The following is a 24191-nucleotide window of genomic DNA, read 5'->3' as shown; positions in this document are numbered from 1 at the left end:
GACCTTTATGATGGCACCTGCTTCGGGGTATTCTATTTTCCACATTCTCCTCCGAGTATAAATAAAATGTGTCTGCATTCCAGAAACATTAAAATATGGAAAGGCCAGCCCCTGTATGAAAGGACGGTGGTTTACAGGAGGTCGCATCCGGAGCTCTGTGCTGTGTTAGCTGCCCAGTGGGAGCTCAGGCAATGCCTGGGGAGCTGAGCTGGGCTGAACTGAGCTGCGATTCCTGAGACCGGCTGGCAGCTGGCTCTGTTGGCAGGTGGAGGGCGCTGAGACCTCATGGCTGTCTGCAGGGGGCGCCAGAGGCCCCCTCCAGCCCGCCGTCTTCCACTCTGGCGGCCCAGTCCTGACTGTTTACTGTCTGCTCTCAGGGAGTCCGGAGGAGAGAGGCCTCCTGGCATGGAATCAGATCCAGGAGTCTTCGGAGACGACGAAGGTCTTGGAGATCTACGGCTTCCCTTGCAGGATTGGCACCCAGGCCTGCGCTTCCTCCTGGACCCGGTGTCTCCCCTTCTGGCCCAGACTGGAAGGCAGTGGGAAAGAAGAGGTGGGAATGAGCCAGCTCACACTCTGCTCCCAGGATCCCTCAGGAGAGCCTCCCAAGGGAGCCGCAGAAACCAGGATTGAGGCTGTCTCTCCTGACACACATCTCTAAGCACGTCCCTAAGCCCCACCCCCCAGGACCTGTTGATTGCCCCAGGCACGCACAGGTGGGGACCACACCCTCCTCAGCACCTTCGGTGGCCTGTCCACCTCGATGGCCAGATAAGCGTTAAATGAAGACCATGATAAGCGTGCTTGGAAGAGGCCAGGCCTCAAACTGCATCCTTCCGCTGGGCTCCAGCCTCACATCTCCAGTATAAACCAGTGTAGCCCCATGTGCCCGCAGAAACTCCCTCAGTCCACATGTTCCTGGCAGTATTTTGATGCCTTAGGAGAAAAAGGTGGCAGGGGATGGAGATGGGGCTCTTGGCTGGAAGAACAGGTCTCTTCCTCTCCAAAGAGGCAGGTGGCCCTGCCAGCCCCTCCAGGCCCTTCCACTCTGTGCCCCAAAGGTTTGTAACCCCCGTACGCCCCCAGGGGGAGTCCTTGGGGGTTGGGTCCTACATCACAGGACAGTGAGTGGTGAGAGCTGGGCTGTGGAGCAGACAGGAGGTGAAGTGGTCCAAGAATGTGGGGCCTTCCGTGGAGGGGAGTCACTGCTGCTATGGTGTCTCAACTGTAAAGAGCCAGGTGGACCCCTCCTCTCTGCACGCTCAGGGGTTAGTCAGCATTCTCCAGAGAAACCGAGCCCATAGGTTGTGTCTGTGTGTACACAGACACATGTACATGTGTCCATGGCATACATGTGTGTGCACACATGCGTATGTGTTACTAGGTATATACTATATATACACATATGCGGTTGATATGTAAATATACACACACAGGAGAGAGAGAGGGAGAGAGAGAGAGACTCGAAGCAATGGGCTCCTGTGATTGTGGAGGCGGGCAAGTCCAAAGTCTGCAGAGTAGACACACCAGTAGGCTGGGCAGATTGCAGCTGAGTCCCTGAGGGTAGTCATTGCAGGACTCCCTGTTCCTCGGGGGAGGTCAGTCTTTTGGTCTCTTAGGTCCTTCAACTGATTGGACAAGGCCCGCCACATTGTGGCAAGTAGTCTGCGTTACTCAAAATCTACTGATTTCAATGTTAATCTCATAAAATAAATACCTTCATAGAAACATCTAGAATAGTGTTTGGCCAAATATCACACCCAGTGTACAGCTCAGGGACATATACACTCCTTGTCAAGGAGCCTCACCAGAAAGTGCCCAGAACACTGTGAAATCTGGCTTGGCCTCCAAGGGGTCCTTATTACCAGAAGAAGCAAGTGTAGCTGATTCTACCTTGATGACCTGTAGCACACGTTTGAGGTCAGCACTGCTCCTGAGCTCCCAGAGCCTGGAGGATGAGTGGGTGGTCTCCAGAACTCTAGAACCCACCAGAACATAAACCTGAACCCAGAGTGTGCTGAAAGTACCCAGGACCATGGCACCTCCAGAGACAGGTCCTGCCTGTCCTTTTCTTGAGAGGCCTGCGGCCTGGGCCTCAGCTGCACCTAATACCCTCACCCCCCACCTGAATAGGAACACAGGGGGAGCAGGTGTGTGCCCTGCAGCAGGCCAGTCCCTTACACCAAACTACCCCGAAAGACCAACATGGAGCCGCGCTGCTCTTAATGCTTTATAATAATCAGAAACTAAAACCATCAAAATGCTCCTGGGGCAGTCCATCCAAAACACTCCCAGAAGGCTGAGGCATGTGCAGCTTTAGCTGCTGGCATTCGAACTTGGAAACGGTCCACGTCACGCGTCCCCTTCCTCCCAGCTGTGCCGCATTACAGATCTTCGTCGTCGAAGGTCTCCATGCATTGCAACATCAACATCTCATCGTCCATGGGAGGAGGGTCTGGTTCCTGCAACGCACAGGGTGGAAAAGGATTGCTTTTTATTTAAGGGTTCCTGGCCCAGGCCAATGAGGAGGCCCCACCCTCTCAGGTGTGCCCCACTTCCTCAGTTTCCGCCCCACATCTCTTCACCTGCATCTTCACCTCCAGCTTCCTGCCAGGAAGTAAGGTCAACGGGGGGAGGTCCCATTGCCATTTCCCTCTAGGATGGCCAGAAAGGCTTTTCCTGAATACCACAGAACTGGCTTCTTTGAAAATCTTAAAGCTTTATTCAAACGCCCATCAACAGAGGATGGCGAATTACACTGTGATGCACCCGCCAATGCAACGCCATGCAGCTATTTCAGTAAAAAGGAATGTGATCACTCCCTGTCTGCGGGATATACTAATTAAAAACGGCAAGACACAAGCAATGTGCACAGTAGACTACCATTTGTGTTCAAGAGAATATATAAATATTGGATGGCTGTTCAGAAAACTGGTAATGGGAGTTGCCTTTGGGGAAGGGAATGGGTAGCAAGCAAGGGGCACTGGTAGGTCAGAGACTAAGTTTTCTTTGTATATCTTTGTATATAACTTGAATTTTAAACCACACATAGGGGGTAGCTATTTGGAGATAATTTTTTAAAGAAGCAGCACTATCATATTTGTTTAGCAAGGATTTCTCATTCCCTTTGCAATGACCCCAGCCAAGCCCTCCGAATCCACATGACTTCTCCCCCTAAAAGTATGTTTCAGGGGTTGCACTTCCTGTCTTTCCCCGCCCCAGCAGAAAATGACCCCTGTAGTTTGTTGGCCCTGCTGGTCTGGGTTTGATCCCTTTGGGCTGTGGGGAGCATCCTCAGTCATCTCATGAATGTAGGACCTGGCCCCAAGGGTGATGGCCAGAGTAGGGGATGAGGCTGCAGGTGAAGCCTTTTCTGCTCTGGACAACGGTCCTCACTGTCTGTTCTCTACTGACGGGGGCAGGTGTGAGGGGAGCCGGTGTATCTGAGGCAGGACTGGTGGTCAAAGGAAGATCACCCGGGGCCCCCTGTTTAGGGGAGGACAATGGCAAAGGTTGAGAAAAGTGGGAGTCGGAGCTTAGGGGGTGCCAGGAGCCTCCATCCTGGAGGGAACCACACACTCAAGTCTCCGTCACACAAAGTGCTTGAACATTGTTCAAAATGTTCTAGTTCCTTCAGCCCCGGAAAATGGTGTCTGAGGCATCTTTAAGCGGCCGATTTAGCCACAGGCTGAGAGAGGTGTCGGCAGTGGGTAGAATTGTGTCCCCGCCAAATTCACATCCACCTGGAACCTTATTTAGAAATAGGGTCTTTGCAGAGGTAATTAGTTAAGGATCTTGAGATGAACTCATCCTGGATTTGGGGTGGCCCTCAATCCAAGGACTAGTGTCCTTATAAGATGATGAGAGGAACAGAGAGACACAGAAGACGGCCTTGTGACAACAGAGGCAGCAACTGAAAGTGACACAGCTATGGGTCAAGGAATGCCCAGGGCTGTGGGAGCCCCCTGGAGTGAGGACAAGGCACAGCGCGGCCCCTCCCTAGAGCCTGCAGAGAGCACAGGCCTGCTGACACCTTCACTCGGCCGGTCCTCCAAGCTATGAGAGCTGCTCACCACCAAGTTTGTGGCGAGTTTGTGGTTACAGCGTCCCAGGAAACCAATCCAGTGCCAGTTAGGTGTCATTCAGCCACCTCCCATGAGTGGATGGGGAGAGAATGGAATGTCCCTCTTTACACCAGTGTCTATGAAAAGCCCCAGGCCTCCTGCACCAGAACCTCCAGGGCAACTTGTTCAAAATACAGATTCCTGGGGCCCGATCTCCAAACACTGAATGAGAATCTTGGGGGATAGGGCACCAGGGATCGGCATTTCCGGGAAGCTGTCAAGGTGATTCAAGGTCTGGAGCCTCTGCTTTATGTGGGTGCTCCAGCGCCTGCTTGCTCTTTCTTTTCTGCCCTGTGTGCAGAAGGGAAGCAGGGAGAGCGAGCAAAGGCTGTCCCAGTGATGTGTGCTCGTGAAGGCTTATGGGAAAAGGGCCAAATGATTCCTTAGCCTGTTGGAAAGCTGTCCTAATTACTTTTAGATAAACATTTTCATTAGTACTGCTTAGCTTTTTACAATAGACAACTATATTTTTTGCTAAATTAGCAGAGAAAAGCTATGGCTATGAAGCGTCATGGCTCAGGCACAAACCCCTCCCCCCACAAAGCTTCCAGAAGGTACCTCCTAACCCAGACCTTCACTACTTGGGTCATTATATGCTGCACGGTCAGCTTTTTGGAAGCAGAAATTAATACCGTTCCAAAGCTGATGGCAAATGTCACCCCAGGGTCTCAGAAGATGAGGGAACAGTCAGCCTTTGGAAAGGCGTCGAGGAGTCCCACGGCAGTTAGGAACTGGGACCTGGTGGCTGCCCCGAAGAGCATCCCTCTTTCTCTCCACTCCACAGGCTGCATTAGGCTGAGGCCAACCATCCATGGAGCAGGCCAGAGAGAATGAAAGAATGACCCCCACCGATAGCCCTTGTGGTGTGACCCAGGTGAGGTCCAGCGAGGGCTCCCCTCCAGAGCCTTATGGATCCCAATGTGAGTGGACGGAGGGCTGAGGTCTCTTTGCACTCTGTTCTGTCCTACCTCTGTCCTACCTGTTTTTTTAAATCCTCACCCGAGAATGCACTTACTGATCTTAGAGAGAAAGGAAGGTGAGGGGGAGTAAGAGAGAGAAACATCAATTGGTTGCCTCTCATATGCACTCCAACTGGTGATTGAAGCCGTAACCTAGGTATGTGCCCTGACCAGGGATCGAACCTGCAAACTTTTGGTGTGCAGGACAATGCTACAACCAACACCAGGCCGGGGCTGGCCTACCTGTTTCAGCTGAGTGTTAACACAGCAAAGGCCATTAAAGAAGTCAACGATCTGCGTGTAGAGCTGAAATTTCTCTTCTGGGTTCTCTGGGTTGCAGCCAGCAAACAAGGAACTGACGACAGAGAGGAAGAAGAAACAGCGAATGTTTAGAACCCTGTCCTTTGACCTCTGCTTGTGCCCCTAAAAGACCTGGATTATGGCGTGGACCAAGCACTTTCAACACCCAGCTGACTCCTCAGATAGCTGGGAGCCTATCTTGGAAGGTCTGCATCACCTCAGCTCCAGTGTCACATCTGGAAACCCTGGCAAAGTAGGACGACAGGGAGACTGGCTGCCGTGTCCTAATTTAGTGTCCTGAGCTGTGGCCCCTGGAACAAGGGAGCAAGCTGTCCTCCTTCCCTGAGAGTCAACCTCTGCAGCGGAGCCCCCCGGCTCTGGCCCACCCATGGGTGCATCGTGCACTGAAGGTCAGCCCCTTCAGACGCCTCTACCCAGTGGGTCCCACACAGGTCACGGATGCAGAGAAAAGGCCTGTTTCCCAGACTCCTTTCCTGCTGCCTTCCTGGGACAGGGAGAGAAGCCCAGCAACCAGGGACCACAGAGAGAAGAAGCTGTGAGTTACACTGTGACAGCTGGCATTCTGATCTCACATACCCCTGGAATGAGATCCCCCAGCCAGCTAGAAGCCCTCTGGCAGCAGACCCTGCAGCTCTGCCTTTTCTAGGGAAAGTCAAAAAAGGATTATTTTAATAGGCTGTTTTCTTGTTCCACCAGCAAGGTAAGAATTTCCAAATATTGCTGGTCAAGTGCACTTCGGCAACTTCTTGGCCGAACTGTCTTCAGAGCTGACTTCAATATCTGCCTCCGGCGAGCCTCCGCAAAGTCCAGCTCCACACAGAGCGGAGGAGAGCCTGGGTCGCCCCATAAAATCGCTGTGCAGATTTTGAACAGGGCTGTCTAGGCCGGGGGTGGGCGGCGCGGAGCAGGTGGTGAGGAAGGACAAATGTTGATTTGTGGCCAGGTCACGAGGGACAGCTGTGGCCTCTGGGAGAATGAAGATATTCGCCAGGATCGTGAGGACATGAATGTCAGCTCACTCCCACGGCAGAGACACTGACTATTTAGGCTTCTTTTAGCCATGACGCCAGCACAGGTATCTGAAAGGCCTGCACCCTCCGGCTGTGGGAGCACAGCTTTTCAAAGCGGCAAAGGCATTTCAGTCCTAAACTCGCTCTGAGACAACGCTCCAGTGGCCCAGCCTCGGTCAGCTGCTGCTTGTTGACAAATCTCCCCAGATGCTGTTTTGTGTCTCCTCACCCCATGGAGCGGGGCCAGCCACCCCGTCCTCCCCTCCTCTCATGTCCACTGACACCAGGTGACAAGCAGCCCCCGTTGTACAGCTCAGAGATTCTCCTAAGCTCTAGGCAGGGGGCCTGTTCCCAGGCTGGCCCAGGTTCTCCGGGCCCCAGACGCCCCTGCCCACCTCTCAGGCCAGACCAACAGTTATAACTACCCACGGCCGCCTCGTCCTGGGAAACGGTGCCATGGGAACAACCTGGAGTTGTTAACCTGTTGTGTCTCAGCCCTGGGCCAGGAGGGAAGAGCTTTCTGCTCTGAAGTACCCCAGACAATACCATCCCCAGGGTGACAGCGTAGTCCTAGGACTAGCCTGCTTCAGATCCCTGGAAAAAAAACCATCTCCGAGAATGTCCACTGAATCACTCGCCCTGCTGAGGGCTGCAGGGGCGAGGCCCCTAAACATCACAGCAGGAGTGCACACGCATGCGCACACACATGCACACACACACACACCCATCTCACACACCCCCTCACCTGGGGCTAGATGTACTTGGATCCTCACTTTTGTCCAGGAAACACGCCACGTCGAACGCATCTTCAAAAAGGAACTGAAAGAAAGCACAGAACTTTGCTGGAAATAACTGGGCAGTTCTCCATTTGCGCTGGGCTGCTGCGGGACAGAATAGGAAGAAGTCTCTCTTTCCCCTCAGCCCCGAAGGTTGTGCCTGTTACAGCCGGGCTCAATCCCAGAAGCTCTGCTTGGTGACCTTCCCAGGGGGTGAATATTAAGCTCTTGCCCGCTCAGAACAAACAGCCAACCCCAGAGGGGAGTGCTGGGGACTGTACTTTCCTCCTTCTAAAGAAGACAGAGCTCAGGCATGAGATGCAACAGCTAGTGCTGAGCCCGTTTACCTGGAGAAGGGCCCACCTTCACCTCCCCAGCGGAACCTGGCAGCAGACCCTGCAGCCCTGCCTTTTCTAGGGAAAGGCAAAAAAGGATTTTTTGACAATCACTCAGTTTCAGGCCAGGGCAGCAGAATACAGAGGTCAAGGGGCTCTGGAGCAAGGCTGCAGGAGAGCCGACACCCCGTCCTGCCACTCAGTAAGCTGTGTGACCTCGGACAAGGGCCTGCATCCCTCAAATCCTCCTCTGTAAACGGAAATTGCAACAGTGCCTGCTCGCGGGGGTGTAGCAAGGGTTAGATAGGATATGTGAGGCGCCAGGCGCATGAAAATGGCTCAGACATATTAGCTATTATTGAATGCTACCTGGTTTATAAAAGAAATACATGTTTATCCGGGAAATTTTGGAAAAATGAAGTAGATCGAAAAAGCAAAAGTCCTTGAGAAACAATCCCACCTGGAGAGGTCCTTTGTTGACATAGTGGCTTCTTTCCCTCCACCCTTGCCCTACGCGTGTCACATCACATATTTCCAGTTTTGGAATCTTGCTATTTAGACAGTTTTCAGTCCTGCTTTTCCTTAATTTGTGGAAGAATTTAAATATTCCACAGGAATGTGTTATACACTCAGGATTGCCAGATTTAGCAAATCAACATACAGGATGCTTAGTTAAATTTGAATTTGAGATACATTTATGATACGGGATGTCCCGTATCACACAGGACATCTTCACATTACAAGTGTGGCTGGCATGCTGTATGCTACCCGGCATCCGGTCACACAGGCTGCCCCCAGGAGAGAAGAGTGAGTTCTCAGCCCTGAGTTTGTCCTTCCACTCGTCTGACAAAGATGCTCCTCCTGAACTGAACCCCTTGGGACTCTGGCCCTGTGGATGGCCCCCTCCTGGTTTTCAGGACATTTTCTGGTGTGCTTTTAAAAATATATCCCTTTAGTCATCTCAAACGGAATCTGGACTGGGGTCACTGAGCTCCCGTGCCCATCAGCCTCGAAGCTTGTCGTCTGGTGTCCCTCCCCACAGGACTGAGGCAGGGACCCAGGGCCTAAACTAATCTGCCCCAGGAATTGCATGCCACACACTGTCCTCCCCAGGAAATGCCTTGACAAGCCAGCAGGGAGAGGCACAGACAGGCTCCGCAGCCCTTCAGGCACCCAGCACACTCCAGACGTGCTTCGCAGAACTACAAAGGCAACATCCAGGTACCTCCTGGGCACACCTGATCCCGAGTCCAGGGCCTGGCCCTGAACACAACTATTCCATAACAGAGCCTCTCCAGATGGGCCAGGAGCCACAGAGGTTTCACTGCAACTCATTTAGAAGCCACAGTAATGGTGGCTCTGTCCCTACCTGGGACATAACTGTCACCCAGCCCTGGACTGGCCCACGCCAACTTCACTGAGTGGCAGCAATGCTCTTTGTGTGAGAACTGACCTCCTCTCAGGGATTAGGCCTGATTGGTCCAAATGTAATCCTATCTTGATTATGCAGGTCAGTGGCTCAGTAATCTGTCAATCTGGCCAAATTTGGCCAATGAGAGAGGAGGAGAGGTTTGATGGAAATTTCTGGAAAAGTTTTTCCTAGACCCTCAAGAAAAGGCCACAGGACATCATATTTACAGGTGACACAAGGGAGGAGGAACGATGGCTGAATTGCTATCAGCTGGCATTGAATAGTCACATGGCGGGGGGCTAGGGAGTGGGGAGGAGAGAAAAGGTGAGAAACCAGCCTTAAGATGAAGCAGAGCAGAGAAGAACTGAGTCTCTGCTGCCATCGCTGAGACAGTGACCAGACCCTGCCCTGCCTTGGTACCTCCCTGGATTCAGGGTTTGATGAGCCAGTAACAGGCAGCCTAAAAAATCCCAGCTGATGCAACCTTCTAAGGCACAGGAGGCAAACACAAGGCCCGCAGGCCAAATCCAGCCCTCCACCTTCTTTTATCCGGCTGAGCACCTTGTTTCTACCCAGCGGCAGCTCCGAGCTCTTGTTTAACTGCTAAGGAGAAGTTACATTTATACAGTCCTAACATTATATTCGGCCCTTTGAAGGCAACTGTGAGGCTGATGTGGCCCCCGGTGAAAATGAGTTTGACACCCCTGTTCTAAGGTTTCTCTCCTATCATCCCCATGGAAAGGCTGGGAAGCTAACCCAAGAATAACAAATGCTGTTCTGTGGCTGCAGAGATGATGTCAGCAAAATCAGAAACTGACCACTTGAGCCAGAATCCAAACAGCCCCCTCAAACTTGCCAATGACCCTGAGCCAGTCCCTGGCATCTCCTGGCCTGGGGTGACACCCCTCCACCCCATGTCACAGGGTCAGCTCACCTCCTCCGGGGTGGACATGAGCGAGCAGCTGGCCCCTTGGCTGTCAACCCCACTGTCTTTCATGCTGCCCTCGGCACAGGCTGGCTCCTGGGTGGCTCCTTCGAGGCTCAGGAGGCTGCTGTGCTTCTGTGCCAAGGCCTCCAGGAGACTGGCCTTCTTTTCCTCAGAGAGGTTCTGCCACAGGTGGGAGATGGCCGCAGAGACCACAGGGAGTGTCACCTCCTGCGAGGAGACGATCCCACTTCTGGTCAGAAGGTCCATTGTCTGCTTGTAAAAGTTGAGGTACCTGGAATAGAAACAACACCATCTCCCAGGCCTGAAACTCGAGGCCCACAGGCCCTCCCCAAGCCGTGCCCTCAGGAGTCCATCCGTGTGTGGGCTGGTCCACAGCACACGGGCCTGGCCACCTCCCTGGGCTGTACCAGACACTTTGCATTACTAGTCCCTGCATGCCCCTGACCCTCGGAGAGCAGAGCCATCTTGGGAGCCATGGGGGACAGATTTCTGCTTCAGGGTCCTTCCTCATGCCCTGCCAGTGCCCCCCGAGAAGCTCTCTGCCTTATGTAGAGAAGATGAGAGGTGTGGCTGGCTCAGCCGTCACCCTACAGGAAAACTGCTTAAAATTCCTAGCCTATGAATGTGCAGATGTGATGGGACACCCGCTTTTATTTGAGGCCTGCAAGTCAGGCTCAGCCGTGGACAGAGCCTCCACCTACTGAGCCAATGCCCCTGAAGCCGATGAGGCTGCCCAGGGTCTTAAGTCTGTGGAGTGGTGGGTGACAGTGGGAGTCTCAGCCATCTTCCTATAAAGCTGCCCCAAACAGACTTTGTGGGGTGTGTGTGTGTGGGGGGGGTGCTTTAGCCTTTATAATCCCCATCACCTATTCCCAAGGTGCCTCAGATAAACATCCAGCCAAAGTAAACAGTGTATGAGCTATGCAAATGTAGCTTCAAGACTATTTCTTTAGCTTTTCTGCCAACCCCATCCCCAAGCCCCAGTTGTGTAGAGATTCTGGAGCTTCCATGACTCAGGGCCTGCAGCGTGCTCCCGCTGGAGCCACTGTCCCCTTCCCCACGGGAGCTCCAGCTGTGCAGGAAGCCACCTCAGCTCTTCACACCGTTCAAATTCCATGAGGTCTGGTGACAAAGTGACCGGGGAATGTACGAGCTCCACTTTTTCCTCCTCCCCCTCCTCCTCTTCCTCTTCTCCCTCTTCTTGATCTTCCTCCTCCTCTTCCTCCTCTTCTTCCTCCTCATCTTCCTCCTCAGCCTCATTGCAGATTGCCTCAAATGGGCATGAGTGGGAGAAGTCTTTTGGATGAACCTTATTTGGGCACAGGCTGGAGAGAAAACAGACACACGATAACTAGAGATTAGTGTCCCTCCTGAACATTGACACCGACATTCTTAACACAAACAGCAAATATATAAATATATGATACATTAACATACATGTGTGTGTGTTCATTACTGTATCATGGCCAAGTGGGGTTTATTCTATGAATGCAAGATGGCTGTTTCCATCTTTGAAAATTAATCACTGTAACTCACCATATCAGCAGACTCAAAATCTTACCAATATTTGATTTTTAAATATTATGATTTTTTTACAATCTCCATAGATGCAGAAAAAGCACTTGGCAAAATTCAACATCCATTCATGATGAAAACTCTCAGCAAACTAGGAATAGAAGGGAACATCCTCAGCTTGATAAAGGCTATCTACCAAAACGCTACAGCTAACATCATACTTAACAGTAAAAGGCTGAACGTTTCTTTTCAACCCTTAGGAACAAGACAAGGATATCCACTCTTGCCACTTGGACTCAGTATCGCACTGGAGATTCTAGCCAGACCAATAAGGTGGACAAAAGAAATTAAAGGTACACAGATTGTCAAGGAAGAAGTGAAACTACCTTTATTTGCAAACAATGATGGCATATTTAGAAAATCCCAAAGAACTTACAAACGTGTGACCATAACTAAGAAATGGGTGTAGGAACGTTGCAGACGACAAGGATGATAAGTAAAAAAATCAATAGTATTTCTATGTACTATCAATGAACAATTGGAAAGTAAAATTTAAAAAAAATACTACTTGTAACAGCACCCCAAAACCCCATAAAATACCTAGATGTAAACCAAAAACTCGATCTATAAAAGAAAAAAAAATAAGTTGGACTTCATCAAATGTTAAAGTTCTGTTCTTCAAAAGACATTTATAAGAATGTAACAATACGGCAGCATTTGGCAGACCAGAGCTTGCACCCAGAGAGTCTTCATACTGAGAGGAATAATCCCTATGGCATCATAAAAAAAGCAAGTGAGCCCTGACTGGTGTTTCCCAGTGGATTGAGCACCGGCCTGCAGACCAAAGAGCCACTGGTTCAGTTCCGGGTCAGGGCACACGCCTGGGTAGCAGGCCAGGTCCCGGGTTGGGGGCATGCATACAAAAGGCAACCAATTGATGTTTCTCTCGCACATTGATGTTTCTCTCCCTCTCCTTCTCCCTCACTTCCTCTCTCTCTAAAAATAGATAAATAAAATCTTAAATCTTAAAGAAAAAGCAAGGGAGCCAGTAGAAAACATAGGAGGATTCCTTTTTTTTTTTTCCCCCCAATCTCAGTGCGGAAGAAGCCTAAAGATTCCCCTAAACTCAGGTACCAAAACAGATCGATAGATTAGACTTCATTTTTGCATGGTTAAAACAAAAAGCAAAAACATCAAAAGCAAAATAATAAATGACCAAGGGAAATTGTTTTAAATTCATGTACTAGAAAGAGAGCTAATTTTTCAGATGCATAACAAGCTTCTTCAATTACCGAAGAAAGACCACCAGTGCAACAGGCAAACGGGCAAAGAATAGGTAAAAAAAAGTTCCCAGGAAGGGAAATACAAGTGATCTTGAACAAAGGCACTTAAGCTCACTCGTAATTTAATTAACTAATTATAATATGATAATTATAAAATGTAATTAATATATTCTTATGCTGGTAGCACAGTTTTAATTATTGTAGGTTTATATTATTACTAGTGAAAAATCCTCCCTAATTATTCTGATTTTAAAAGGAATGTAGCCAAACTTTAACTGAAAAATAAAATTTAAAAAAAAAGAAAAGAAAGAAACATAGCCATTTCCATATGCACACGTGATACAAACATTGACAAAACCTGAGTGTGTGATAAAGCTCCTATCTTCAACCAGTAGGGAAAGGACGGCTGGTGGAGTAAATGGGGTGGGGAATCACTCGCCAACCATCTGGGAAATGCCAGTGCAGGCACCTACCTCACGGGGGGCATCTCCCAGACTGATCACGAGATGAGGCCCACTCAGATTTGCAGAATTCGGCTACAGACACCCTGCCAGGTATGTACGTACACACAACACACCCCCCCCACACCTGCCTCCTCCTCTCTGCGGCCAACACGGTGTACGGACTGCAGTTATAGGTGGCCACATCCTCTTTCATATTTTTCTGTATCGCACATGGTCTACAAGGTGAATTTAATTTAATCACTTCCCCCTGGTTGTTTCCCATTAAGATAAAATGTACATTTGTTGCTAAAATTTTTGGACAATACAGCCCTGGCTGGTGTGGCTCAGTGGATTGCATGCCAGCCTGCAAACCAAAGGGTCACTGGTTGGATTCCCAGTCAGGGCACATGCCTGGGTTGCGGGCCAGGATTCCTGGTGCGGGATGCGCGAGAGGCAACCACACATTGATGTTTCTCTCCCTCTCTTTCGCTTTCCCTTCCCCTCTGTCTAAAAATAAATTTTAAAAAAATTTTGGAAAATACAGAAAAGCACAAAGAAGAAAATAAACGTCTTCAGTGACCCCGTCCAAGACGATGGGACACCAGCTTATCTAGGCAGGCTTTGGGAAGTTTCTAAATAGCAAGCCATTTGCGGTTCTGTTTCCAGAGTGAGAAGAATTGCTTATGCTCCTGGGTCTCATCAGAGGCCAACCTGGATATTCACTGTGTGGACGTGCCCTGGGGCCACCAGAGATGACACAGGCCTGGCCATCGTCCCCAAAGTCCAGGCTGCTCTGCAGGATGAAGACGTGGTGCAGAGGGTTACGGCACCCTGGCAGTACAGCAAAGAATGGATCCATGCAGTGTGCATAAAAAGCCCAGAGAGAACTGGAGCTAAATATAACAAATGAGATCGCAAACTACAGGAAAGACATTTCGCAGATCAATCTGTCACAGTTTGAGTGTGACATTGTAAACAGGTTCCCCTTTTAGCATCTGTGACACCCAGGTGTGCTACGGTTTCCTTGTCTCTCGAGTCCAATCTGGCTTTTCTTAGGCTCCTGTGAAGCTTGGAAAGTAGGCTGAGGTTTGGATTTTCCTTTTTTTTTTTTTTTTTAAGATTTTATTTATTTATTTTTAGAGAGGGGAATGGAGGGAGAGAGAAACATTGATCGGCTGCCCCTCCCACGCCCCCAACTGGAGACCGAATCTACAACATGTGCCCTGACCAGGAATCGAACTGGCAACCTTTTGGTTTGCAGAGCAATACCCAACCAACTGAGCTACACCAGTCAGAACGGATTTTCCTTATTTTCATATGCGAAATCTGAACACTTTTTCCTCTTCCCCCTCCACTTCCTCCAGTAAGGTCACCAGTTGAGTTTTTTAGAGTTATAATAGAAAATAAACACTATGATCTCATTTCTCTATAAAATAATGTGCAAATTTTTTTAAAAAAACAGAAGGCTATGCTTTGAAATGAACATTGGTTTTCCCTGAGAAGTGAAACAACATGTATTTTTATTTTCTTTTTAAGCTTTTCTGTATTTTTGACACTTTCCGTGAAAAGTATGTGTCTGAAAATAATAATTTTTCTGATAAAAAATGTCATTCCTGTTACTATATTTAAATAGAAAAGAATTCTCTCCAGCACAGGAGGGCTCTCAACGGGTGCGCAGCACCTCTTCCGCTGTCCCGCGTTCGGGAGGGAAGGCAGGGCTTCTGTGACAGCAGAAGAGTATGATGCCAGCAGGTGCCGCTTCTCCTGGGGCTGGGGGTCTTACCTGTGGTTTCTGGAGAACATGCTGGCATATATTTCCTTGACCTCCTCTAAGCTGTTTGCATTCCCATCCTCCAGGTTGAAGGATTCTGTTGGGGAGTTGAAGGCAAGGGTCACAAAAGGGAAAGCCAGGCCTTTGCCAAGTCTCTCCTGCCTTTCTGGTCCAGGGGGGAGCATGGGTGGTCCCTGAGCCCACCCGGGGTTCAGTGTTAGGGAGTCAAGAGCCCAGTTTCACTCCTCCTTCTGGCTGTGAGGGGGAAGGGCTTCTTGGACTGGCCAGTCTCAATCAGGACATCCAAAGTGTGCCTTTCAGAGTTCGGGTTCCACCAGCTCATTAAACTCAAATTCCCAGCAGCCATCTGTCCCAAACTGAGCGCCAAGGAAGGGAGCCACGTTCTGACAAATACAGGCTCGTTTCTTCTCTGGCCTCTCAAGATGGGATCAGGTTCCTTCAACTGCACCCCAGTGGGATCTCATCATGCTTGCCCAGGCTGATGACCTCTGAGGTCAGGCTGTGAATCTCTTCGTATCCCTGGCCCAGGCACAGTGCCTGGCACACAGTAGGCACTCAGTAAATATTCGTCCATCTGGCTTAACCTGATGTCTCTGCTTTCAATAGAAAAACCAACCAACCTTTCTTTCCCTGGGAGGGCACTGGGGGCAGCAGGTAGGACCTGTTACCTTTCACCTTCAGCAGATGATCCAAGATTTTTTCCTGTTCTTGAATATGATTCTTCGCCCTGTTCAACACCTGCCACTGAGGACAGAGAAGGACAAAGCTGAGAGATCAGCATCCCAGACATGCACAGACCAGCATCCAAAGATCAGCATGCACAGATGGGTTTTGTGGACACAGGAGCCCCTTCCGGGGTCTGAGGCCACGCTCCCTCAATCAAAGTCACAGTCCTTCATGTTGTTGATAAAAAGGGTAGGAAGTTTGCTCTGATGAGCAGAAGGCATGAAGTTCAATCTGTGTTCTGGAAATGGTTCTCACCAGAAGTATTCGGAAGCTATTAAGCTGCGTTCAGCAAACTCCTAGGGCTGCAGAAAGGGCAAACAACTACATCCGCTACTTGAAGGTGGAATAAATAGTGACTTAGAGGGGGCCTGAATGAACATCAGCCCCAGCCTGTCACAAGGCTCCCAACTAACTTCTGCTCACTTGTCACCAGGTACAACCACCTGGCTAGTATTAAATGCGCTGTTCTAACAATATTTTTTATTTGCTAAATGCATACACTCCAGTTGATCTAAAAACATAAATGCTCTGTCAACTTGAATTCTGAATTTCCTGTTCTGCGAGACAGAATCACAAGCCTTCCTCCCTCCCCTGCTCCCTCCCTCCCTCTCACGCTCCCCCCTTCCCTTCCTTCCTGTAACTTTACCGAAGTCAAAATGCTAACTGCAAGATTATTCAAAAACAAGAACTGCTGAACACTGCTTATTGGGCTGACCACTGACACCTGCCTGGAGTGACATACATTCATCAGGCGTGTATGTCTAAAGACACCCCTGTGCGCTGGGCCTGGGGACGCAGAGCAGATAGGACAGCCCCTGCCTGCTCTCAGGGTGCTGATGTGCTAACGGGGAAGACAAGCATGGAAACCACTACTTGTAACACAAACTAGAATCCTGGAAGTGCTGAAAGCGGGGGAGGCAAAGGGCTGTGGAGGCGCATGGGAGGAGGGACTGATTCCAGCTAGAGGGACCCGCGAGAGGCATCGTGGAGCAGGGCCCGCATGAAGCGGAGCGAGACAGAAGCAGACACAGTCCCAGACCCACCCAGGCAGGCCCCAGCTCTCAGAGGTGGGGATGGGGGTGGGGGAGTGGCATCTCCAGGCCAGTCCCCACCTCGCTCCACAGTCCCTCCACCTGCAGAAACTTTCCCTCCCCACACTCAGGACCTCATACCTTTGAGGCTGTGATATCAGACTGGTGGTAAACGATCCTCCTGAGGTTGTTGAAGAGCCTTTTCAGGGTGGCTCGGTGGCGGGCCTGGGACAGGCGTCTGCGGGCCACCCGAGTCTCCAGCTGCTGAACCTGCGCCAGGGGCCAGGGCATCATTCTGCCACTGTGGTCGCTGCCTTCACCAGAGGTCGCCATTGAAATCTGCAAGGCAATATCATGCTTCTGGGGGGCCCTACCTAATAAAGATACAATATTAAAGAAAAGGAAGGCAGGTCGAAGCAGGAAGAAAGGAGAGGATCCCAAACCAGCGAGTAGAATTAATAATAGACATGTCATGAGCAGCAGACGACACAAAGTTTGTTAAGTTCAACTCCTAAAAACAAGCCTGCTCGTGCACAACTTACGGGTGAAGGCCACTCCTGCTTTACCCCAGGAAGTTTCCCGGACATGGCAAGCGCTCACCCGATACTTGTTAATTGACTGCTGGGGCCAAAGAGAGCAAACTGTACCCTGAGATCTTGTTCTCTACGTTCTGTTAAAGCTGAACAGGCACGTGGCCCACCCTTCGAGGTATTTCCTACCACCAGGGTGCTCCCACTGTGGTTTGGGTAGTGGTGGCACAGGTGTGTAGATATGAAAAAAATCCACCGAGGTGTATTCTTTAGATGCTCTTCAAAAAGAAGAGAGTACACTGTTCTACTGGCAAAAGCAAAAAGTCACATGATGACAGAGGAGTGGGTTTGGCTTGTCCTGCTTCTAATGGGTGCTGAAGGTGATCATCCCGTCGTCCTTTGTTACATCTGAATTTATGGACCAGGAGCCCTTCTCTAGGGCTGGCGATTCTGGGACTGATACTTAACAATTTTAGCAAGAGACAAGGACCAGGTGAGGTGTCTTTCACCTGATACATGGACCCCTCCACCAGGTGCTCCCCCATCACTGCTCTGCCAGCAAGTTGGACACAGAGGCCATGTCTTCCTCACCTCTGGGCCCCGGTAGGTGCTCAGTGTGGGTTTCGGAGTGAACTAGAATGGGAGGTCTTCTCTGTGTCCATGCTCCCCTGAGCTCGGTCCTGCTGCACGTGGACAATGCATGCATGACCTCAGCCAGGTTTGGTGTCGGTCAGTCACTTGGGGAGGCTGTTGAAAACCTACGTGCCCAGGCCCTGCCTCGAAAACAGTGGATCTGAAGCTACTGGGGTGGGCCTGGGCAGCTGATGGGCAACACGCTCCCCGGGTCATTCTGAGACTTTCATGGTTTGAGGGTACGCGTGGCAACACTTTTCTGAAAGCACCGCCACTGGCAGCAGCTGGGGACAGAGTCTCCTCTGTAGAGGGAATAGCTGGGAAGGAGGTAGAAGAAAGCTTCCACTAAGTTCTAGGGGGGAAATCAGCCAGAGGCTGTGAACCCAGTCAGACAGTGTAGGACCTGAAGATGCCTTCTAGGTCAGAAGGCAAATCTCCCACCAACAATGTAGGCTTCACCAGGGTGTCTACTTTCCCTGGGTTTGCTTCCCAGAGCCACAGCAGGAAGACGGCGAGTGGGCGCCCCTGTAGTTGCCTTCACTGACCCTTGTGGGCTGCCGTGACCTTTTTTCCAGGAGTCACACCATCAGCATGGGGAGGAAAGCACCCTTTTGGTCTCCAGTTTCCAGACACTAGCAAATTTTTCATAGGAAGCAAAGTGAAACAGCAAAGGGTTTGACCTGCCTAGGGCAACGTGAGAACCTTCTGAGTCTCAGGACACGGGCTCTCTTTAGTTATTTAAATTAAAGAGAAACGAATGTGCCTGGACACCATGGAATTTAAGTCAATGAAAGGAGGTAAAAATACCAGGGCCGTCCCAGGATCTTGAATTCTCTATTAGTCTAGAAATACTATTACCAATGGCCTTGGCGCTGTAGAGCATCTGGAGCTCTCCCAGGGCCAATGCTGTTAAATTGGGTTTCCTCCCAGGCTTCTATCCTCACCCACACCTGAAATACCTAGTCCCCGGATGAGGGCGCAGCCTTCTGCTTCTCCCATAGGGGGCAGACCCTCCCATTACTTGCTGTCTCTGGGGGCAGCTTTCACTGCCGCCGCTAGGGGAGAAGGTGGCGCTAGAGCACTCTGCCCAGCAACAAGGAGCTGTGACCTCCAACTCACCCCGTCTGCCTCAGGCTCCCAGTCGGGAGCTGGGAGACACTGGGGGTGGGGGTGGGGCACGCGGAAGATGGGAGAAGATCCTTCCACTCTGTTTCAGGCGGGGAATCCAGACAACTAGGTGTGGAACCTGATTAGACCCCATGCAGTTTTAAATATCCTGCTCCTAAACGCTGCCTCTTGCTCTCCGCTAGGAATGATTTGCTATGATTCGCCCCAAAACTTCTTTTAAAATTATCTTTATTGACTTGCGCGGTGGACCTGACTAGAGCTTGCGCTGGTATGTTTCAGGCAGAGTCCTTTGTTGCAATAATACAGTTAAATCCCGTCAGTGCCTGCAATCTGTGTGAAGAGACGGATCTCCCCGGACAAGTGCCACAGAAGTCACAGTCTAGGCTCAGGGAGGGAAGGGCAGGACCCCCTTCAGCCTTATTCCACAGTTGGCTCTTTCGCTAGTGCTGGGGGAACTAACTCTAAAAACGAGATGTATAAATCATCTTTTACTTAAAAAGAGTTAAAAACACAGACAAACCTTTTTTTCCCCAAAAGTCCTATACCGTTGCAAAGCGCGTTCGGGACACTGCTCCCAGCAGTATAAGGTATTAGCGCAGTGAGGAGTTTAGTCTGAGACTCCATCCCCAGGCCCTGGAAATCTGCACTGTAATAGCCTTGAAAGCTCAGAATCGTTTTTAAACATTGGAGTGTGATCCATTCAAACCTTAGGCAAACCTATCAGATCACGTATAAAAAATCCCGTCATTCTCTAAAATATGTAGGTAGTCACAATGACATATACAAACGTTTGTATAAAGTCTGGCCAGACCTAAATGATCACCTGTGTAGAGGCATCAGCTTGACTCAATTCGCATGTAAAAAAACACCCACAAGGCCAAGTGCATCTTTCTGGAGGTGAATGGGTGCTATAACCTCAGCCTTTAGTGGATACTCACGCTCGGAGGGATGGGCACCCATGCACACGACGTCCCCTCTCCCCGGACATGCAGGAGGCCGAATGAAGCCCTGAGAGCGGTGCCGGCGATGACAGTGATCGCCGGCCTTGCGCCAGTCAGAATGGAAACATGGGCTTCTGCTCCTGCCACCTACCAGACCTAGCACCTCGGCATGTGGGCACGGACCAATCGCGGCGTGTCCCCAGGCCCCACAGCCAATGGGGATGCGCTGTGGCAGGCCAATGAGAGTATGGCCAGAGAAGAAACAATGTAACTTGGATTCGAAGGTACGCAAGAAGGCTAGGTGACAGGAGGGGACGGCGGGGTGGGGCTGACCTTCTCACCTTGCCAAGTGGTGGCTCCTTTTCTTGTGGAGGCTGAGCTGAACAGAGAGGTAATGCTTATGCCACCTCAGTGTCCTCACATGGCCTGCATGTGTCCACAGAGGACTAAATGGATGTTCCCCAACTGGTTCCACTCACCTGCCATTGAGCTCCAGTTTCAACATCCTTCAAGCGAGGCTGTGCCACCTACCTTATAGGGTTATCCTGAGGTTTAGAGAAGACACCTTAAATTAAAGGGTCCCAGGGCACAGACTTCAGGTCTCAGGGGAAAAGGTGAAAACATGTGGATGTCACGGAAACTGAGAGACGCATAAAAGCAGGAACAGGGGAATGATGTTTTAAATATGGGAAGAAGAAATAGGAATGGAAAGCAGGTATTGTTCCAGTTTAGAAAAAAAAAGTTCATTTCCCTCCAATACAGAATATATTCTGGTGTGTAGGTATCTTTTTGCATAAAGCCCTGCACCCCTAAATATGTCATCACGTCACTGCATCAGTTTTACACCTGGAGCAGCAGCCAGGCCAGGTGGCCCCTAGCTGCTCTCCAACGGGAGGCAAGCCACTCCTCCCCAGGGCAGGGGTTAAGCAGAGGTCACACCGTCTAGCTCAGGCACCATGTGCTCCAGGGTGCATGCATTTGGATTTTAATCCAGGATCCACCTTGCAGGGACTTTGAGGACCATAAATGAGCCCAACCTACAGCATGCAAATAGGGTACCTGGCATGCGCCTGGCACTCCTGACATTCAACTTCGGATTTTGGTGGAATGTTAAATTAAATGTGTTATGTATAAAGAAACTGTCCCATAGAACGCATGCAGTGAGAGTCAGTTCTCTCCTCCTTTTCAGGGGAAATGTAAAATGATTTCACTCTAAAATTCTGCCTGGGTCAAGGCCCTGTCTGTTCTGGCTCTCAGGCAGCCTTTGACCCAGGGTCTCTGAGGACCCCTGAGAAATTGCTCTCCCCTCTCCCCACCCCCTGGTTTCCCTCCCCTGGCCCTGCTCCTCACCTCCCACCACCAGCCCCATCATAGCATTCCTGGGACCTCATGGGAACAGTGGGGAGTCTGTGCCACTCTGTCTTGGACAGCCTTACCTTTGCACCGAGAGGACACACAGAGGTTCAGAAACACAGCTGCCCAGCCTTTCATCTAGTCACTCCCCGCCCCACTTCTCAACCCCCACCATCCCTCACACTTGCCTCCTTGGATGCATCTCACGGTGGAGCAGTTCTGCACCTAGAAGGGACACCGTCTTGGGGTGGGATGTTACTAAGAGGCTTCTTTACCTATAGCAGTCTGATTTCTTTACTGAAAATGCAGATAGTTTGTTTATTTCAGTCAACCTTCCCCACAACTGGCAGGCAGAAGGCTCTGCTCATGAAATTTCTGGTGACCTGGTGACATCCTCATGGCCTCTCACCAGCTTTGGATACAAATCAGAGTTCTCGCCAGCAACATCCACACACATACCAGCACCTTCTGATCCTGACCTCTCCCTCTCAGTAGCATAGATCCTGCCCTGCAATAACCTCCTCGAAGTAACATAGGTCCTACTCTGAAACACTTCCCACAGTAACAGAGATCCTGCCTTAAAGTGCCCTCCTCACAGTAGCATAGATCATACTCTGAAATACTCACCCCCCCCCCCCGCAGTAACATGACCATGGGGCAGGTGGGTTCAGTGCTTGTCAATCAAATCATTGGTCGACTCCTTGATTAACTTTATGAAATTAATTTTAATCGCCCAAATAATACACATTCCCCTTGTAAAAATGAAGACATTTTGACCCCACCCTAGTTTTCTCTTCACCTTTACAGAATTCACAAGTGTTATTAGTTTGCTGTGGATGCTTCCATATCCTTTGTTCGATGTTTACCTTCCTGCAGGTATTTTCCCCTAGAATATATAGTTTTCTTTTGTGAGTTTTGGAGGAAAGAAATTTACATAAGAGTATCACTCTGTACCTTGTGACTTCACTCAGTAGTAGGAGTTAGCGATGCATTTATATTTGCACAGACATCTACCTCATTGGTCTCCACCGCTGCCCAACATTCCTCACATTAGACAACTATAAAGGAAGAGTGAATTTATTTGGAAGTAAAGAAACCTTTTGCAAGATGTATTAGGGTTCTCCAGAGATTCAGAATACTAATTATATATGTTATACTTATATTATAATTATATATGTTATATATTTTATATATGTGTGTATTTATACCTATATCTGTGTCTCCCTGTGACTCAGTTGGTTGGCATTGTCCTGGAAAGCAAAAGGTCACCAGTTTGATTTCCAGTCAGGGCACATGCCTGGGTTGCATGTTGGGTCTCTGGTCTGGGTGTGTACGAGAGGCAACCGATTAATGTGTCTTTCTCACATCGATGTTTCTCTTCCTTTCTCCCTCCTTTTCCCTCTCTCTAAAAATAAATAAAAATAAAATATTTTTAAAACCATATATATGTGTGTGTATGTGTGTACATAGAGAGAGAGAGGCAGAGAGAGAGGGAGAAGCTGGGCCAGCTACTGCAGAAGGTGGAAGCAGGGTTGGTTGCATGGGACAAGGAGCTGTTTTTTTAGGAAGTGTGCCAACAGAGATGGGATTCCCCCCACGCTGTCCTCCACTTGATGTTTGCCAGAGCAATTTCACTTACTAACCTAGGAGACTTGAATTGTTCCAGCAGTGAAAGTGAATGGTTTTATGGACTCATAAACCTATGGATTCCTACTGCTGGAAGTCTAATTCCATTCTTGGTGGCTTTCTGTTCTGTGCAAGTAGGGACCTTGCTGACTCTAACCTGAGCTACTCCGCAAAGGATATGGTCACAGTGGTCTGGGAGAAGGTGGTTCACTTTCAGTCTTTGGGACCCATGAGCTCTAAACAGACATGCCAAGGTTCCCAGCAGGTGCTGATACCAGCATGAGGCCTGTGGACTCTAAGAGCTGGAGGGAGCAGGTTTCTTCTGACCCGAGGCCCCTACATTGCAAATGAGGAAGCTAGGAGCCAGGGAGATTATGCAATTTGCTATTCAGAGCTCAGGTATGAGGTCCTTCCTGTATTTGGTTCCAAAACCCGAATTGTATAAGCTCAGGATTGGGAATTCCTAGTTTAGCAGTAGTCCATATTTAAAAGTTTGGGGGTTGATAAAATCTTTGCCTGAGTTGGCACTAAGATATGGTTATTATGACAAATGAATGTGCTATGTTTAAAAATATTCATTATATTTATAAAATGAAATAAATGTGTTCATAGTATTAAATTTGAAAAATCTTTAAAAGTATAAAGAGCAAGTCTGAAATTACCCATAAAATCCAACTATCTAGAGTCAATAATTGTATCTCGTGTGTGTATGATATGAAAATATTATAAAAGCAATCATATTACATCTACAGTTCTGTATCACATTTCTTAAAATTAAACTTTTTATTTTGAGAGAATGGTAGATTTACATGCAGTTATAAGAAATAATACAAAGAGATCCCATGTACGCTTTACTAAGTTTCCCCCAATGGTGACATCTTGCAGGATGATAGTACAATATCACAAACAGGGCTTTTGGGGGAGTTAGAACTCCTTAAAGGCACACTTGGTTGTGTGACTTCGTACAAGTCCCTTTACCTCTGGGGACTCCGGATTCCTCACTTGCAAAGTGGGGGTAGGGCTTAGAGGATTCCGCGACATAATGCAAATAAGCAGGGTACTCAGCCCCCTGGCCACCTCGTAACTATCTGGGATGTTCTCTGAGGTCCAGTGCTAGTTCACCTGGATGGCTGCCCCCACTTTCAACAACTCAAACGACAAAGCCCCTGACCCCGCAGCCAGGAAGCTGGAGAGAGAATTACGTCTTCCAGTCGCTCTTCGGGTTGGGTGGTGACTACGGGACAGCTGGGCGGGGCTAGGGCGGGGCCGGGGCGGGGCCACAGGCGTGCGGCCGAGAGTGCGTAC

General features: G+C 49.7%; 2 protein-coding genes across 5 annotated transcripts in view; one reads left to right on the top strand and one right to left on the bottom strand.

Annotated features, from left to right (window-relative positions):
* The window catches only part of LOC112299847 (solute carrier family 23 member 1), a 44945-nt gene extending 42032 nt beyond the window's left edge, over nt 1-2913 (top strand). For 2 of the 4 annotated variants that reach the window (XM_045191103.2, XM_045191102.2), the window contains one exon: nt 378-2913. In XM_045191103.2, the coding sequence (XP_045047038.2) occupies nt 378-661 (284 nt within the window). In that variant the 3' untranslated portion in view covers nt 662-2913. The remainder of the gene's footprint in view (nt 1-377) is intronic. The other 2 variants (XM_045191101.3, XM_045191100.3) reach the window with 1 other exon arrangement.
* On the bottom strand, nt 2344-17008 carry STRA8 (stimulated by retinoic acid 8). Its single transcript, XM_045191066.2, has 8 exons — nt 16817-17008; nt 15587-15662; nt 14910-14994; nt 10989-11210; nt 9871-10156; nt 7160-7233; nt 5327-5438; nt 2344-2462 (listed from the first exon to the last, which is right to left on the bottom strand). The coding sequence occupies exons 1-8, from the start codon at nt 17006-17008 to the stop codon at nt 2385-2387; spliced, it is 1125 nt and encodes a 374-aa protein (XP_045047001.2). The 3' UTR covers nt 2344-2384.
* Between the last annotated feature and the right edge of the window lie 7183 nt (nt 17009-24191).

This window comes from Desmodus rotundus, chromosome 6 (genome assembly GCF_022682495.2).
Source record: "Desmodus rotundus isolate HL8 chromosome 6, HLdesRot8A.1, whole genome shotgun sequence".
Classification (NCBI taxonomy): domain Eukaryota; kingdom Metazoa; phylum Chordata; class Mammalia; order Chiroptera; family Phyllostomidae; genus Desmodus; species Desmodus rotundus.
Note: the sequence above shows the minus strand (reverse complement) of the source record. Positions and strands in the feature narration are given on the sequence as shown.